The sequence below is a fragment of the Ammospiza caudacuta genome, chromosome 4 (assembly GCF_027887145.1).
Source record: "Ammospiza caudacuta isolate bAmmCau1 chromosome 4, bAmmCau1.pri, whole genome shotgun sequence".
In the NCBI taxonomy this organism is placed as follows: domain Eukaryota; kingdom Metazoa; phylum Chordata; class Aves; order Passeriformes; family Passerellidae; genus Ammospiza; species Ammospiza caudacuta.
The window spans coordinates 23419638-23434733 of record NC_080596.1 but is presented as its reverse complement, the minus strand read 5'-3'; the positions used below and the strand labels follow the sequence as shown (position 1 = coordinate 23434733).

Here is a 15096-nt window from a genome sequence, read left to right as displayed (position 1 = left end):
TCATTAAGGTACAGGTTTTAAGCAAAGATTGTGTCTGTTCTTGGATTGACAAGACTACAGTAACATTTATACATCGTGTACTTCTACATTTGGATTGTATTTCTGGTTCCTTTTCTTCACTTGTGAGTTAGAAGTTTTTGGCTGAGCTGAATATACAAAATAACTGTAAACCTCACTTCAAAGATGGGTCCCTCAGAGAGAGAGAGAGAGGAGAAAATGATTTAATGCAATAATGATTTTAGCTATACACACGCATCCCTTTTTTGTCTCGATTTGTTAAATTACCTGACGTCTCTATGTGTAATTTAAACAAAATTTTGTTCTCTACTCGTTCTTCCTTTTGAGCTATCTTCTCAAGGAGAAGGATGATGAATGGAAACATAAACAGAGCATGAGAATGTGAACTAGTTCCCAAACATTTCAGTGGTTTTTATAAACAACTGGTCATTGTTACCTTTTGCTGGATTACAGTTTCCTTTAGAACAACAGTGCTCTTCAGCTGCATTACAAAGATGATTCTAAATGTTTTTGCATAGTTGCTTAAAGGCTTTAATGTTTAAATAATGGTTATATAATTATACATTGTTTAAACAATTAGCTTTTAAGGCTAGCAATAAGCTCACATTTTATACACATACTACCAAAAATGATAATGAAACTGCATTTAAAAGATACGAACTGACCTTAGAGTGAGCAGTTGTAGTTCATGGACATTTGTTTTGATTTTAAAATTTGATTTTTAACATGCTTGTTTTCATTTGGAACATGACTGGTCATTTCTGGCATTCTCCTGGGCTGGCCTTTGAACACAGGCATGGGCAGCAGTGAGTTTTTCACCTTCTGAATCCCATTTTTGGCATTTCTGGTGTGTTGTGTGCCCTCTGTGATAAGAAGTGCCAGCTTGCATCTCGCTGGTCTACAGAAGCACAAAATTTTGTCTGAGGCTTGAACTGAGTGCCTTGGAGGGGCAGGAATAACATCACAGCATTGTTAGTTGTCCCCTAAGACATTGTGGCAGCTGTTGATTTATATTTCAAAACAATCAAAATAACAGCAATTGACATAAACTAAGGTAATGCACAGTATTTTAACTTCTAAACAGTGTCATATTTTGGGTCTGCTATTTTGCTTAAGCTATGATTTGTTTGCCTTTCTAAAATAACACAGAATTGCATTTGTAATCTTCTCAAATGGCATTCATAGAGTGACTAAATTAAGAATTTTTTAGATGTATAACAGTTAAATACAGTAGCAGAAAGTCTAAGGATAAAAAAAGTTAAACACATTTTGTCTATTTTATAGAAGCATTTTAGAAATCGTGTTTTACAGGCTCACTATGTTTTCATTTTAGATACTGTACAGCTTTAACGACTTTCTAATTTATACAATTTTTGTTCCATTGTCAAAACATTTAATTATATCATGTCTTGAAGGTGTAAAGCTGTCAAATAAATCAGAGGCTCAGTATAAACATTTGGTGAATTGCTTTTGCTACCAGACTGTAGTTGTTTCTGGGCAGTTAGTGGAACTTTTTAAAGCATTTACTCAGCGGGTACAGGACAGCACTGGCACAATGAATTGCTGATTGCTTGTAAAACAGCAGGCTGTAATGCCCTCGCTCTTTGGAGCTCAGCTTTGTAAAATCAAGTGGCGAGATCGCATGGCACAGAGAGCCAGCGCACCGCAAGTGTTTCCTGCCTAAGGGCTGCTGGAGATTGCCAAATCTATTCCCCACAAAAAAAAGAAAAAGAGGGGAAAAAAAAAGAAAAGAAAAAAAAAAATGTGTGTAATTGCTGCTTTTGTTTTTACATTGGAAAAAATAAAGTTCCCACCACTAGAGGGAAGGGAATGTGTTCAGGCTTAGTAAAATTTGGCAAGTTGGGCATGGAAAATGGAAAGGTTGCCTTTTTTGATGAATGCCTTAATAGCTATATTTAAATAAAATTAAACTTTAAAAATAAACAAAAAAAAAAACCAAAACAAAAAATCAGACCAACAGCTTGCAGGTGCTTTTAAAATGTTTAACCTCCCTCTGAAAAGAGACGACCCTTCTCTTTTTTGGCCAATATTTTGTCGCGGTGTCAGTACAAACTGCAGGCTGCCCAGAGCCGGGTTTGGATGAAGTAAATTAGGTTCTACTTTGAAGCTTTTCTTCTCTGTCCCTTTGAGAGTGAATGGGGAGGCCCTGGGCCGAGAGCTGCTTTTCATTAGTGCCCCACGTACCTACTTGAAAGGCAGAGCTCTCCTAGCGCACACAAACACGGCGCTACAGCAAAGCTCCCCTTGCCGCACGGCTCCTCGTCTCCCTTTCCAGTCAGGTGCTTCCCAATCAGAGTTCATGACTGCGGGCATTTATTCCCGTCACCCCCGCTCCGTGGCGGGCTGGCCCCGTCTGGAGCGGGCCGGGTTTGAAAGCCGCCGCGGGGTCCCCGGGAGCGCCTCATTAGAGCCGGGGCTGCTCCCTCGCCCAGCGCATCCCCGCACCCCTTAACCCCTCCCTCCCGGGAACGGGGCTCGGAGCCTCGGAACGGCGCTGGGCACGGGCCCGGAGCCGCCGGGGCCCGCAGCGGCCGCAGCGCTTTGCCGGCCGCTCCGCCGGAGCGCTGAGGGGAGGCATCCCCGGCTGCCCCGCCCGCCAGCTCGCAGCGCTTCCAAACGCTGCAAACGAGGGATTTTTGCTGTTTGGCACATGCCTGGGGTTGTGGAAATAAAGGGTGGAATTGAAATGCAGAGCTGGTTTCCCGTATGCTCTTCAGGGCAAAGCTGAGGTGATGGAGGCTGGTACCTGTGGCACTGGGGTGATGGAAGCTGGAAGAGGTGCCTATGGCAGGGGGTGATGGAAGCTGGAGGGGGGGACCTGGGATGGCACTGAGGTGACAGAGCTGGAGGGGGGACCTGCGATGGCACTGAGGTGACAGAGCTGGAGGGGGGACCTGCGATGGCACTGAGGTGACAGAGCTGGTGGGGGGACCTGCACATCTGAGGTGACAGAGGCTGGAGGAGGTACCTGTGGTGGCATTGAATTTGGACGTTACCTGCAGCAGTAAGCGCCCTGTGGTGTGAAGGTGGTGGTACTGTATAGCTATGGGCTCTTTTTATTTCTCTGGGTACTGTCACAGTTTCACAGAATGTTCTGAGTTGGAAGGCACCCACAAGGACCACTGAGCCCAAGTCTTGAGCAAATGGCCAACGGGGCCAGTAGAGCCCTGGCGAAACAAGGACCCAATGGTGTCCTTGTGCATCCTCTGGGTAAGAAAGCTGCATGCCACTCCACAGGCTTACTAGAGTGCTGTTTGATTAAAACCTTGTCATTTGGTTGTTGCTGCCCTAAAACATGGCATAATATTGTGCTGCCTTTTTTTATTTTTTGTGTTTTTGTAGGTCTTTTTCCTTCCATCCTGGGAAGTAACAATATAGATAGTTGCTTGTTTCCCCCTCAAAGAGCAAGAGCTGCCCTGGGAGTTCAGCTTCTGAATTAAATGGTTATTTGGAAGACGGGAGTTAAATACAATTTTACAACAGTATATTTTTATTTTATTTCTAAATGTTAGGGGCTTTTTTAGCACATCTGTGAAGAAAAAGTTATGTTGTTAGTATAAGGGGAAATTCTAGAGTTTTCTGCCATCTCATTTAGCTTATAACAGGAGAATATGTAGTTAATAAAAATGTTAATAACTGACCAGATGCTTTTTCAGCAGTCAGCCTCTGAATGTTCATAGTATTCATCTCCTGTGCCCTTCCCACTAGCATGGTTCATAGCAGAGTAATATAAAGGTTATGAAAAGTTTGCTCTCAACTGGCTGCAGACTGTCTGTTGCACTTGGAGGTGTTTATGCCTTGGTTTCCTGAGCATGCTCAATATACTCAATATATCACTTGTATTTCTGTGTACAGCTGTCTATGGAAATTTGAGGCTGGTTAGGTGAAAGAAGGAAATAAAATCTAGAAAAAAATATTTACCAGAAAGTATTATGAATAAAGCTGTTTGAAATTTGACATGCAACACATCATGAAATGAGAATGAAAAAAATCAGAAATTTTGTGTTTTCTAAGGATGGAGCTTTTAAGAAGTAATTTATAAATACAATTCATTTTCAGATTGATTTCTTTCAAGCATTGAACTTCACTCCTAAGAGCTCTTTGTTCTGTTATGAATTCCAGTGCTAGCCAACCTCTTCCCAGGGACCATGAGACACCCCAGTGGATCCACTGGGAGAGGGAATGACACAGTCAGGATTGGGGCAGGGTCTTCCTTAATCAGGAAACTGGGAGCCCTTGCCCCAGGGTATTTGGTCGGTGAGCCACCCTGAGCACCAGTTTGTCTGGATCCAGACTTCCCAACAGCCTGGACAGCTTATGTAAGTGTGCCAGAACAAGATGTTAAATGGGAACCTGCTGTGTCTGAGCAAGTTTGCAATGAGCTTTTCATTTTCCAAATAGTATATTCGACAAATCTGATTATTTTGCTTTAAATGCTGAATGTCCTTGCTGCACAAGTTCTTCCTTTCTCTGTCATTCTCAAAGTCAAATGATGATTCTCTTTTGTCATTCCAATTAAATGCCAGCTTCAAGGAGTCTGAAGTACTTGCCAAACGCTCCTCCTAGTGCACCCTAAACAGCCCCTCGGAATGGCTTTATAAGAGATCAGAGTTTCACTGTTCATAGTCACCTCAAGCAAGCAAATCCTGTTCTTGCTGGGCACTTCAGCCCCAAAAGATACACATTTGTCCCATGTGATGATATAGTGCTGTTTCCTATTTCCATAGCGGCCTGGTTTTTTCAGATGTGGTACCCTAATTGCCTTTGTAAATCTTGTGTCTGTTCCCCAAAAGCTTTAGAATAGTTCTATTCTGTGAATTAGCAGACAAGTCAAATTACAAGATTGAAGTTACCTTTCTGCCTGACTTGCATCTAAACTGCGTTTTAAATTTTAAATTCCTTGACCTTATGTCATACCATTTCCTAATCTTAAACAACTTTCTCTGGAGCGTTTTTTGCCCCCCACCACTGGCTTCAAAGACAAATTAGATTAGTCTCTACAACTCCTCTAAGATGTTTGCTTGTGCTGTTTGCAGTGATTTGAAGACCATGTGTTTGCAACCATTTCTGTCTCCTCTTACATGCATACTAATACTTGTTGATCATTACAGCTCTTGTGAATTGGGTATACAACTGACACATCAAAGCACAGCATAAATGCTGCAAGCTGTTGAAACAGAGTGCAGAAATAAAGCAACAGTTCACTTTTAGGGCTCACAGAGTAAGTGTTAGGAAGGAAGAAGTGTACAAGCAGTTTAAATGTAAAATGCATTAAATAATCAGTAGTTTCTCACAGTTTGAAGTGTGTTGTGCTGTCATTAACCAAACAATATGCTTAGGCTTAAACTTTGAGGATTCAATGGGGTGGCAGCCTAGATACTTATTTGAAAACCATTTCAAATGTGGCTTGATCTGTGTTCACATAAATCCTTTTTTGAATTTTAGTGATGTAAGCTGAATTCATGTTTTTGATGCTTTCTAGAACTTCATGACCTTCACTGCAGTCACTGAGTTTGTATGTTGCATTAGGATTATGTTACCTGTAAGTTCAGTAAATGTAAGCAAGCTAAAATCAAAATACCACTGCTCAGAGTACCCTAGTACTTCCCTGAATTTTTGAATTTGGTCTGTTTGAAGCTTCAGTGTTTAAAAAGCTCATACAGCCTCAAAGGCAAGCAAATGTTGCACGGTTTGAAGTTGTGTGGTGTGTATTTTGCACCTCTCTCTTAAAGGGAAAGAATCTGTAACACAAAAAGCTCAATGACTGTTTACCATCCTTTCAGAAGTGTGGAGTCCTCTGACCTTTCAGTTTGTCTTTGCTAACACTTGACATTCAGACTGTGATCACAAGGCTCAAGGAGGTGTCACACACAAGTCCCTTGGCTAGAAGTAATGCAAGTGAGCTAAAGCATTGGAAGCAATGTCCCTGCATTAGACTTCTGAGGGGAAAAATAGGTTGTTGTGGCAGAGTGGGATGCAGAGACAACCAGTGCACAGCATTGCACTGTGAAATGCAGTCCTATGTGGCGGGATTTTGGTGGTTGGGGTTTGGGTTTTTATTTAAAACACAAAACTTCATTTGAACTAATTTGGCTGAGCCAACTGTCAGCTGTGTGGTTAACAGCCTGTGCTTCCATGGGTAATAGGTTCCAGATCCAGGCTGTCAGTCTTCATGCAAACAAGTGCTAGAGGAACTGGGAGAGGAATTGCTGAATTTCAGGGAGGAGGGAACTTCCTGCCTCCTTTTGGTAGCATGTGTGAGAATTTTCTGAAAGAGGTTTCATTCCCTGTCTTGGCCTCAGGATGTTGATGACTTTTCTGTGGGAGAGAATCCTCTTAACAGCATAGCAGATGTTTTAAATGTGGACAGTAAATTCAGGGATGTGGTGGGGGAAGGTGGAAATGGCCAATAACTCAGCAATACCTACTGGTGCTATCAATATTTGCTTGTAGCCAACTTTGTAGTAAAAAAAGGTTATGGACTAGCCAGTCCCAGTTAGATGTTCTGTGTGTCTCTGGGGAGGGATAAATGCCAGCCACATACAGCACTCTTATCAGAGTTATGAATAACAATGGCCGTTTGTGTGATTTCACAATTGCAATTAATTATGGCTTTTATAAATTATTTTTCATGTAGGAGAATGCAATAAAGGCCTCCTGATCATTTTTTGTTCATACCAGTTCTGTACCTTTTCTGCCTCTTGGTGTGAAGGAACCAGAATTTGGGACAGGGCCATTCTTGGGACACCTTTTGGAAAACATCTGTTTACTGATGGAGCCAGTGGGTGAGACAGGTTTTGCCCACTCTTTTTTTTGTAGGTAGTAACAACCATGAATTTGTGAACAACTGAGGTAAGGTAACACCTAAGGCAGATGTCTAAACTTTGAAACTTAGGTGTAAAAATGCATCATTTGTTCTGTTCATAAACTGCTTGTGGAAGATTGTAGCACTTCTGCCTTTAAATATTTCTCTCAAATTTGCAGGTTATCAAGGATATACTGAGAAATATTTTAAAAGTGATCACTGCCCTTGATGGAAAGAGTAACTACAAATGCTCCAATGCAGTTTTTTCATATTTTTAAAAATCTTTTATTCCTGGCATCTAATAATAGACATTTCAGTTGAGAATAAAGCTGAATTTCAAAGGACATGCAATTTTCATTTTATAAAATGTGTAGCAGCTGTCTGACTTTTCCATTAAAACGACAAAGTTACCATTGTAGACTCAATATAGAAATGACCAAAAGATAAATAAAATGCTTAAGATTTTTTTGGCTAAACATGCTACTCTTATTTTGGTAATAATGACATTAATTCAGATAGGAGTTTGAATAATTGCATTGCAAAATATTTTTCTTTGTTTACATACTGCTCATGCAGACTATACCTTGGCAAAAATTTTCAGTAATTTACACTATTATGCAAATTTCCTTTTTTGTTAATACTTACTAGCTTAATCTTAAATACAGAGAAGAAGGAACAGAAAAAGGAAAATTAATCTTCCATAGATCTCCTGTGTCTGAGCTTCTCAAATTGCTGATATCCTTTTTTTCTACAAGATCAGTTATCTTCAGTAAAGCAACTAAGTTAAATGTTTTATTAGGACTGTATTTTCCAGAGTACTTTATCCTGGTATTACTAACAAAGTAGAGAAATAAACTAAAATGTCCACTTTTGTTACAACAGTAATGAAGAATTGGCAGTGCATTTCTGTAACACAGGCACACACAGAGGAAAAATGAAATAGTTCTTTTATTTTTTTTCCTGTAAGTAATGCTCAGTTTCTTAAGTATCTCATGCTTAAAAAAATCTGTAAAATATAGTAAGCAAAACTAAATGCATTTGGTTGAAATAGTTACTTACCAAGTAAAAAACCACCAGTCATGTAAATTGTTTTGATATCCCTTTCATCCATTTGAAATTTGTGTTACCTCATGCAGAACATGGAGTTAGTTTTCTCCTTAGTACGTTTGCTGTCCTCTTCCTTCTGATATCCTCAAGGCAGGCCTGAAGTCTGTATCTTTGGAATAACTTTGTGTAGATCTTTATTCTCAGATGTGTGTACCCCTGTGATCAAACAGTGTCACTGGGTGAAAGCGGATTTCATAATTTACTTTTTAAATCCAATAGGTGACTGAAAAACCTCTAAAGATAAAGCCAGCACTTGTAGAGTTAATATGTTATTAGGAGAACAGGAAATCTGGCAACTATTGCAGAAACTAGACCTAATGGTGCACACAAACAATTTGTCAGTCTTGGTAAATGTGAATAGCTTTCCGCAAAGTGGCTGCATTTGCTTTGTTTGAACAGCCTAAACTTTTCCTTTTCGAACTTTAAATCTTAGAAGTGAAATGTGATCCCCATATTGAATCAAAATAATTTAATTCAAAACATATTTTGATTGGAACAAGGCTGATGTGAAAAGAAACTCTAGAATAAATAAAAAAAAAAAGTTGAAAGGACTTTCTATCATACATTTAGCAAGAAAATTTGAAACACTTCTAATTAGGCTGAAAAAACCAGCCTTCTTCATTGTAACTTACAAAGGTCATATATTGATGTTAAGGCAGCATTACCAACTTGTGTCTGAAAGCCTGAACATGCAAACATCTTTCCAGTTGTTTAGTTTTGGTGGGTTTGGGGTTTTGTTTTGAATGAATGTGCACACATGTATTTCTAAGCCAGAACACATATTAAAGTCCTTACCTGCAGTTATGCAAGTTTTTTGTCGTGTTTAAGAAGAGTATTTTTCACCTGAAAGTTGTGGTTTTGCTAAAAAATGTGTGAAATCCTAATTCGTGCTTTTCTGTTCATACATAAATATTTTTCAAGTTGAACATAAAAGAGACTCCATTTTAAGCATTTCAGAGGAAATTCTTCCAGAGGGGAATTAAAATGTTTTGTCCATTAAAGGTAACAGGCAATTATTTTTACTTGAGATTTATTTCTTACTTGCTGGTGAAGTATATTCCTGAGTTTGTTAGTTTGGTTGTTTGGGTTTGGTTTGTTTTGTTTTTTTTTTTTTCAATTGAATAAATAGGAAAGATTATTTATGTACAAGCAATTTTGGTTTCTCAACAAAGTTTCTCCTTTCATTTTAACATTTCATAAACCTCATTTTGTACGGGTTGGACACTTTTTCTGTCATTCAAATAAGAGTTGCATGCATGCTTTATGCTGTACTTCAAAATTACTTTGCTTAATCAGCATAGGAATAAGGCAAGTAAGTCTGTAATTCATTTCTGAATAGCTTGACTATGAATATATATCTGTGCTAATGAAAAAAACTGCAGTTAAACTTTTCATCTAATTTCAGCATTAGAACATCCTGAACTCAAGCACAATATATATTCATTTTTAATAGACATCACTTCTTATGCTGTATGTCACTGCATAAAATCTAAAGCAGGAATAAAAGTAGAGGGCCAAAGCCATAGTAGTCACTTCAGACTTAAAAATCTTTATTCCAAAGGTATAATATTGTTTAGGAAAGTAAATCATGATAAATCTTTAGAGAATCTATACTGGTCAAAGGAAAAATCATTCCCAGCCTGCTAGTTTTATGTTTTTTGTTGTTCCATTCTTTTTCTACCAAATCATTTGTATTAGTATTTGACTGGTGTTAGTGTTTGGTTCCCAGCAGTAAATTATTCTCTGTTCAATTCTTTCAAAAAACAGGACAGAAAAAGATGCTCATAAAATAGTGAGATAGTTTTGATCGCATATATTTAGTGATTGTGCATTCAAAAAGTATTTATGAATAAACTAAAATTTCTTAGTTAGATCAAAGCTTCCATTTGCTGATGTGTCTGAAGTGTTTCTACCTTGGGAATAGAGAAATGAAAGTTACTAATAGGTGTTTGTGTTTGACATCTGTATACTGTACTTTTTAGCATATCTCAAGTGTTTTAGTCTCTGCCTAATACATCTCATTGAAGAAACAGATATCAGCCCCAAGACAGTTTGTCAAAGTTAATATGAGTCCCCTGTGGACAGAATTGACAATCTGTGTATGGCTTCATGTGACTGCCTTTCCGTGGGCCTGTTTGATCCACTAACAATTGGACATTAGTCCTTGATTCATTTTACAATAACCCAATGGTTTGTGTATTGGTTTATATGCTGGACATTTTTGGGGATTTCCTTGTTGTACATATTGCCCTCAGAGCACAGGGTGAGCAACGAGCTCCCTCTGCCCTGGGGGTGCTGATAATTCCTTGCTTTGCTGCAGGAGCAGCACAGAAGGATGTTCGTGCCCCAGGGCTGCGTGCTGGGTTTAACTTGAGCCTAAACGAGCGCTGCCTGTCCTAAATGAGGCTGAGGCTGAAGTAATCCTAAATGCTGAACCATCAATAGGCTTGGCTTAGGTTTGCAAGAGGTGAATGCTAACAGCAGTGTTTAAAAACAACAAAAAGTGCAAACACCCTTCTTTTTATAACCAAATATTTCTGCAAGTTGCAATGTCTTTATATCTCAGATGCTTTCTCAAGGAGGACCCATACTTAAATATACTGGTGCAAAGTGCGTCATGCTGATCCAGCACATGGTGGTGTTTTCCTTGGAACTCTGTTCTTTAGTCATTAGACAAGCTGTTAATTATTGTTCCCCCATTGATTATGTCATAGCATTAGCCCTTCCCTCTAACCAAGAGCTTAACTGTGAACACGAAATACCAGGCAAGCTTATATGGCCTTTGAATTTGTGTGCTGTTTGGTCTGTCCTTCAAGGTCCTGATGCTGACTGTAGCTGGTTTTCAGTTATCTCTTTCACTTGGGATCTGGCAGCTAAGGTGATTTTAAGATGGCTTAATAAGGAAAAAAAAAGATCTGGTTTTCAATCTGTAAAAATTTCAAATGCAAAATAACTTCAAATTTGAAAAAACAAAAGTGAGGTCAGGGTAGCTCCCAACCATGCCCTGAGAAGGCAAAGTGTTCTAGTTTTGCTGTTAAAGGGAAAACAAATTCAGATTTGTACAGACATTAATCTGAGGAGCTCACAGTGGAATTCCTTTAATTGTTCAAGTCCAAATGCTTTGTGAGGGTAATATGACTCATGGAAGATCTAGCTTTTGTAAAAAAGGAGAATATGAACAACTTCAACACATTCTGAATATTTACTTATGTACCTATTAAAAAAAAATCTCTGTTTCCTAACATTCTTGTTTTCTTGGCGTTAAATAGTTATAATGATAACAGTAAGTATGTTCCAGGGTTAATTTTTTTTTTTAGCAGGATAGCATGAAAATTAATTCTTGTCATTGTAATTTGCTGAGCCCTGTAGAATTTTATGGCTGCACATTGCAGTATTATGGACACTCATGAGACTCCTGACTGGTTTTATCTTATTAAACAATTTTGAAATCATTAATTTTTAATTGGCCTGTTGTGGTTTTTTATAGTTTTAATTGTGTGTCTGCGTCTAAATATTGGGTGTTTTTTAAATTAAAAAGGAAAAAAAGTCCCGGCTAAGCATATGTGTTGTAAGGTATTGCTATATGATCATCCCAACAGATATTCTACTGTGTGGTGATTCATTTTAAAGAATGCTTTCAGCAATTCAGTATCCTAATAAAAGTAATAATAAAAAAAGAATGATATGATGTCTAAGATATGTACAGGTCTTTTCTTGATTGAAAGTTCTAATTAAGTGAATCGAGGAAAATTAACTGAAATTAGCTGTCAGAAAGTCACATTTAAATGAGTGATGATCTGGAGTGGCAGTAAACATTTAAATGATATAAATTGCCATTTAAGTGTATGGTTTAATGTTTGTCATGCATTAATATGACATGAGACTGCAGTGACAATCAAGCAGCTTGCTCTAATTTGAACATATTTAGGGCTTTTGTGTGGAGTGCACCACACAAATTAAGACAATTGCTGGTTTTATGTGTCAATTTAAATGTTGTTTTCAGGCATCGGTTAATGAAACAAACCCATCATTTTTGTGTGCAAATTGCAGAGTGATTTCCTTGGTTTCCCAATTAATTTCAACTTCCTTTGCTCAAAATTAGGAATTTCCTTTGCAAGGAAAATGCCATTCATTTTGCTAGATGAAGAGAATATGTTTGTTATGTTTTTTCATTTGGTAATTCAAATCAGAAATACATTGAATTCTCTGTATAAAATAGGAAAAAGAAATCCTGGTAGTGGTTTAATCTACATAAATTAGCTCTTTAGATGGCAATGATTTTAGGTTACCTTTAAATATAGTGGTTTTTGGATGCTCTTGTCTTGAGGATTGGGTTGTAACTAGTTAACATCTTCAGAAAAGCAGCTTAATCATTCAGCATAGCACTCTGTATAGGTTTGTACACAAGAAACACGTGAAAGTGGTGGCATATTGATATTTCCATCCTGTTAAAAATCTTTTGCCCTAGCATCCCTAGCTAGTTAGTCTTGTTTCACAAATTCTATCAGTCTTCTCTCTGGCTGTCAGAATTAGATAATCCTGCTGTTGTTAGTCAGCATGCAGATCACACAGGACAGCACAATTTCACTTTGAGAGTTCATAAAAACATAGCCTGTCTGTGTGTAAATGCACAAATATTTTCCAGTTAGTGCTTTTTTTTCCTTTTTTTCCCGCTATTACAAGTTTAAAAAGTGAGATCTCAGTAAGTGGGAGGTAGGGCATGAGACTCTGGTATCTATCACAAGGCCCACCTTTTTCTGGATAGAATGTCTAAAATACTCTTACCAATTCTGTATTTAGACTTGTTAAGATAATTTGGCATGCTATAAAACAAAAATGCTTCTGCTACTGCCAAATGATGACTATTTGGCACACTCAAGTTTGTGTTTTGTGTGTGTTTTTTTCACAGGCGTTAGAAAGTGAGTTTGTCTCCTGCCAGCTTCACCAGTGGATTGATCTGATTTTTGGCTACAAACAGCAAGGGCCAGAGGCTGTTAGGTCCCTGAATGTATTCTACTATTTGACTTATGAAGGAGCTGTTAATTTAAGTTCAATAACGGATTCTGTACTGAGAGAGGTAAGTTTGTATTTTATAAATACAGAAAAGGCTTCATTTACCACTGCAGTGTTGAAACTGTAAAGACTCCACATTGTTCAAGGCTTCTGGTGAATGTTCAATTTCTTTGTGTTTTCTTGTGGTTTGGCCACAGGCCAGTCAAATGCAAGGTGCCTGAACCAGTTGTCACAGCATGCAGAATTAATAGAACAAGGATGCAAGTTGTTCTTAAACTTTGTGCACCTGGATTACAGCCCAAGCTGGATGCCAATATAAAAATAAAAGTTCAAGGATTGCTTCAGTTGCTGAGTTCAGTCATTTTGTTCCCTGATACTGGATCTTAGTGGCAGTGAACGGCCTTGATTTGGCTTGTGCTTCTGAATTTACTTCTGCACTTTTTAACAATTAAGTGCAGTCTTGCATATGTAGCAAGCATCAGACTTTTGTAGCCTCAGATACTTTAATTAACTTTGCTATCAAATTAAAATAACCTGGCCTGTGTTCTTCAGATGCAAAAGAAAATATTTCAGCATTGCAAAGATCAATAGCTCTACTCAGACTCAGCATCATTCAGAAAATCTATTTGCCAAAGTATCTCACAGAATATTGTATGTTTGAAAGTTCCTCCTCTACCACCTACACCAGCTGTTTAAAAAAGGACAGTGTGGCATGATTAAAATAGATTTTTGATTGATTTTATGTCCTCTCTTCAGACACTCTATTGGTACCAAGTATAGCTGCAAGTATATTAATTATAGAATAAATGTAAGTGGTACCTTGTTATTAAATATTCAGAGTCCATGAAAACAAAGCAATATGAATCTTATCAAGTGTTTTGTTTAGAGGTGACACAGAGACTGGCTTAATACCAAAGTGATGGCTCAATGTTGTCGTTACATGGCTTGCCATCAGTCTGCAAACTGCATCTTAGTCTATTTAAACCTAAAATACATGTGTTGCACATAAATACCATTAATTGAGTTAAGAAGAGGGATACTGGGACACGTGGCTTACAAGAAAAAATATCTGGATTTGGAAAAATTGTTGACCCAAGAGTCATCTAGTAGATGTTCACTGTGATGTGTTTTCAATTCACTGATAGTGAATTTGTTCACTCTATGTTGGCATGGAATTATTCTTACCTTTTAGGAGTATTTATTAGACTCTTGAAGTGATTGGTTAAAGTGTGAGCTGAAATGTAGGCTGGGTATTGTATGTAAATTGTTCTAAATTTTATTATTAGATGAACCATCATTGAACCTTTATTTGTTAAACTAATAATTGAAGTAACACTGGTGAAAGTAGCAGTCTCCACACACAGATTTTGTGTGATTTAAATTTTTCTTGAACAGTTCTTTTAGCACATTTATTGTGATCTGTTTTACTATTGTTATACCCTGAAAAAATTTAGGATCAGGGGAATTACAAATATTTGGAAGTTTGGATCATCTCAGCAAGGCATTCACTTTGTTACCAAATATTTTGAATTTGTCACATTTTTTATAGTACTTTGCTACAGTGTTTCTTATTTTTGATTGTTCTGTGCTGTCTGAACTGACTAAAAAATGAAAACAGGAGAGGGAGAATTGTAGTGTTGTTGAGTTCACAATAGTATGGAGTAGCTTAGCAGCAGCAGAATTTTGAAACCCTACTGATGGTGTCAAAAATACACACTGATGAATGCAGGCAGCAGAATGAATTTGGTCTTGTAGCGCTTTTGTTCTGAGTTGCTAGAAGGATTTGCCCAATGGAATATTTTTATTTAGGATTTTTAAGCATGCCACTAAAACAGTGAAAGGTCTCCTTTTTAGTTAGGTATCCCTTGCCATTTACATGTGTTTTGTAAAGTGTATTTATTATTATGTAAATGTGAACATGTAATTTTAAATGGCACATATGATCAGCTCTGATGCAATACTGATACTGCAGAAATTTAATGACTTATCACCAGTGGTGACTTACTGTGGCTTTACTTGTGGGTAGAGATGAAAGTAATGAAAAATCTGTTTGTGTGTATTTCTATGTGCATAATCATTCTATATCTATATGCTAAATGAATTTATCATGCACCTTTGACAGCCTCACCTTC

General features: G+C 37.8%; 1 protein-coding gene across 1 annotated transcript in view; it reads left to right on the top strand.

Moving 5' to 3' along the window:
• The window catches only part of LRBA (LPS responsive beige-like anchor protein), a 370657-nt gene that overhangs the window by 302601 nt on the left and 52960 nt on the right, over positions 1 to 15096 (top strand). The window contains exon 48 of the mRNA XM_058804238.1: positions 12861 to 13028. Within this exon, the coding sequence (XP_058660221.1) occupies positions 12861 to 13028 (168 nt within the window). The remainder of the gene's footprint in view (positions 1 to 12860; positions 13029 to 15096) is intronic.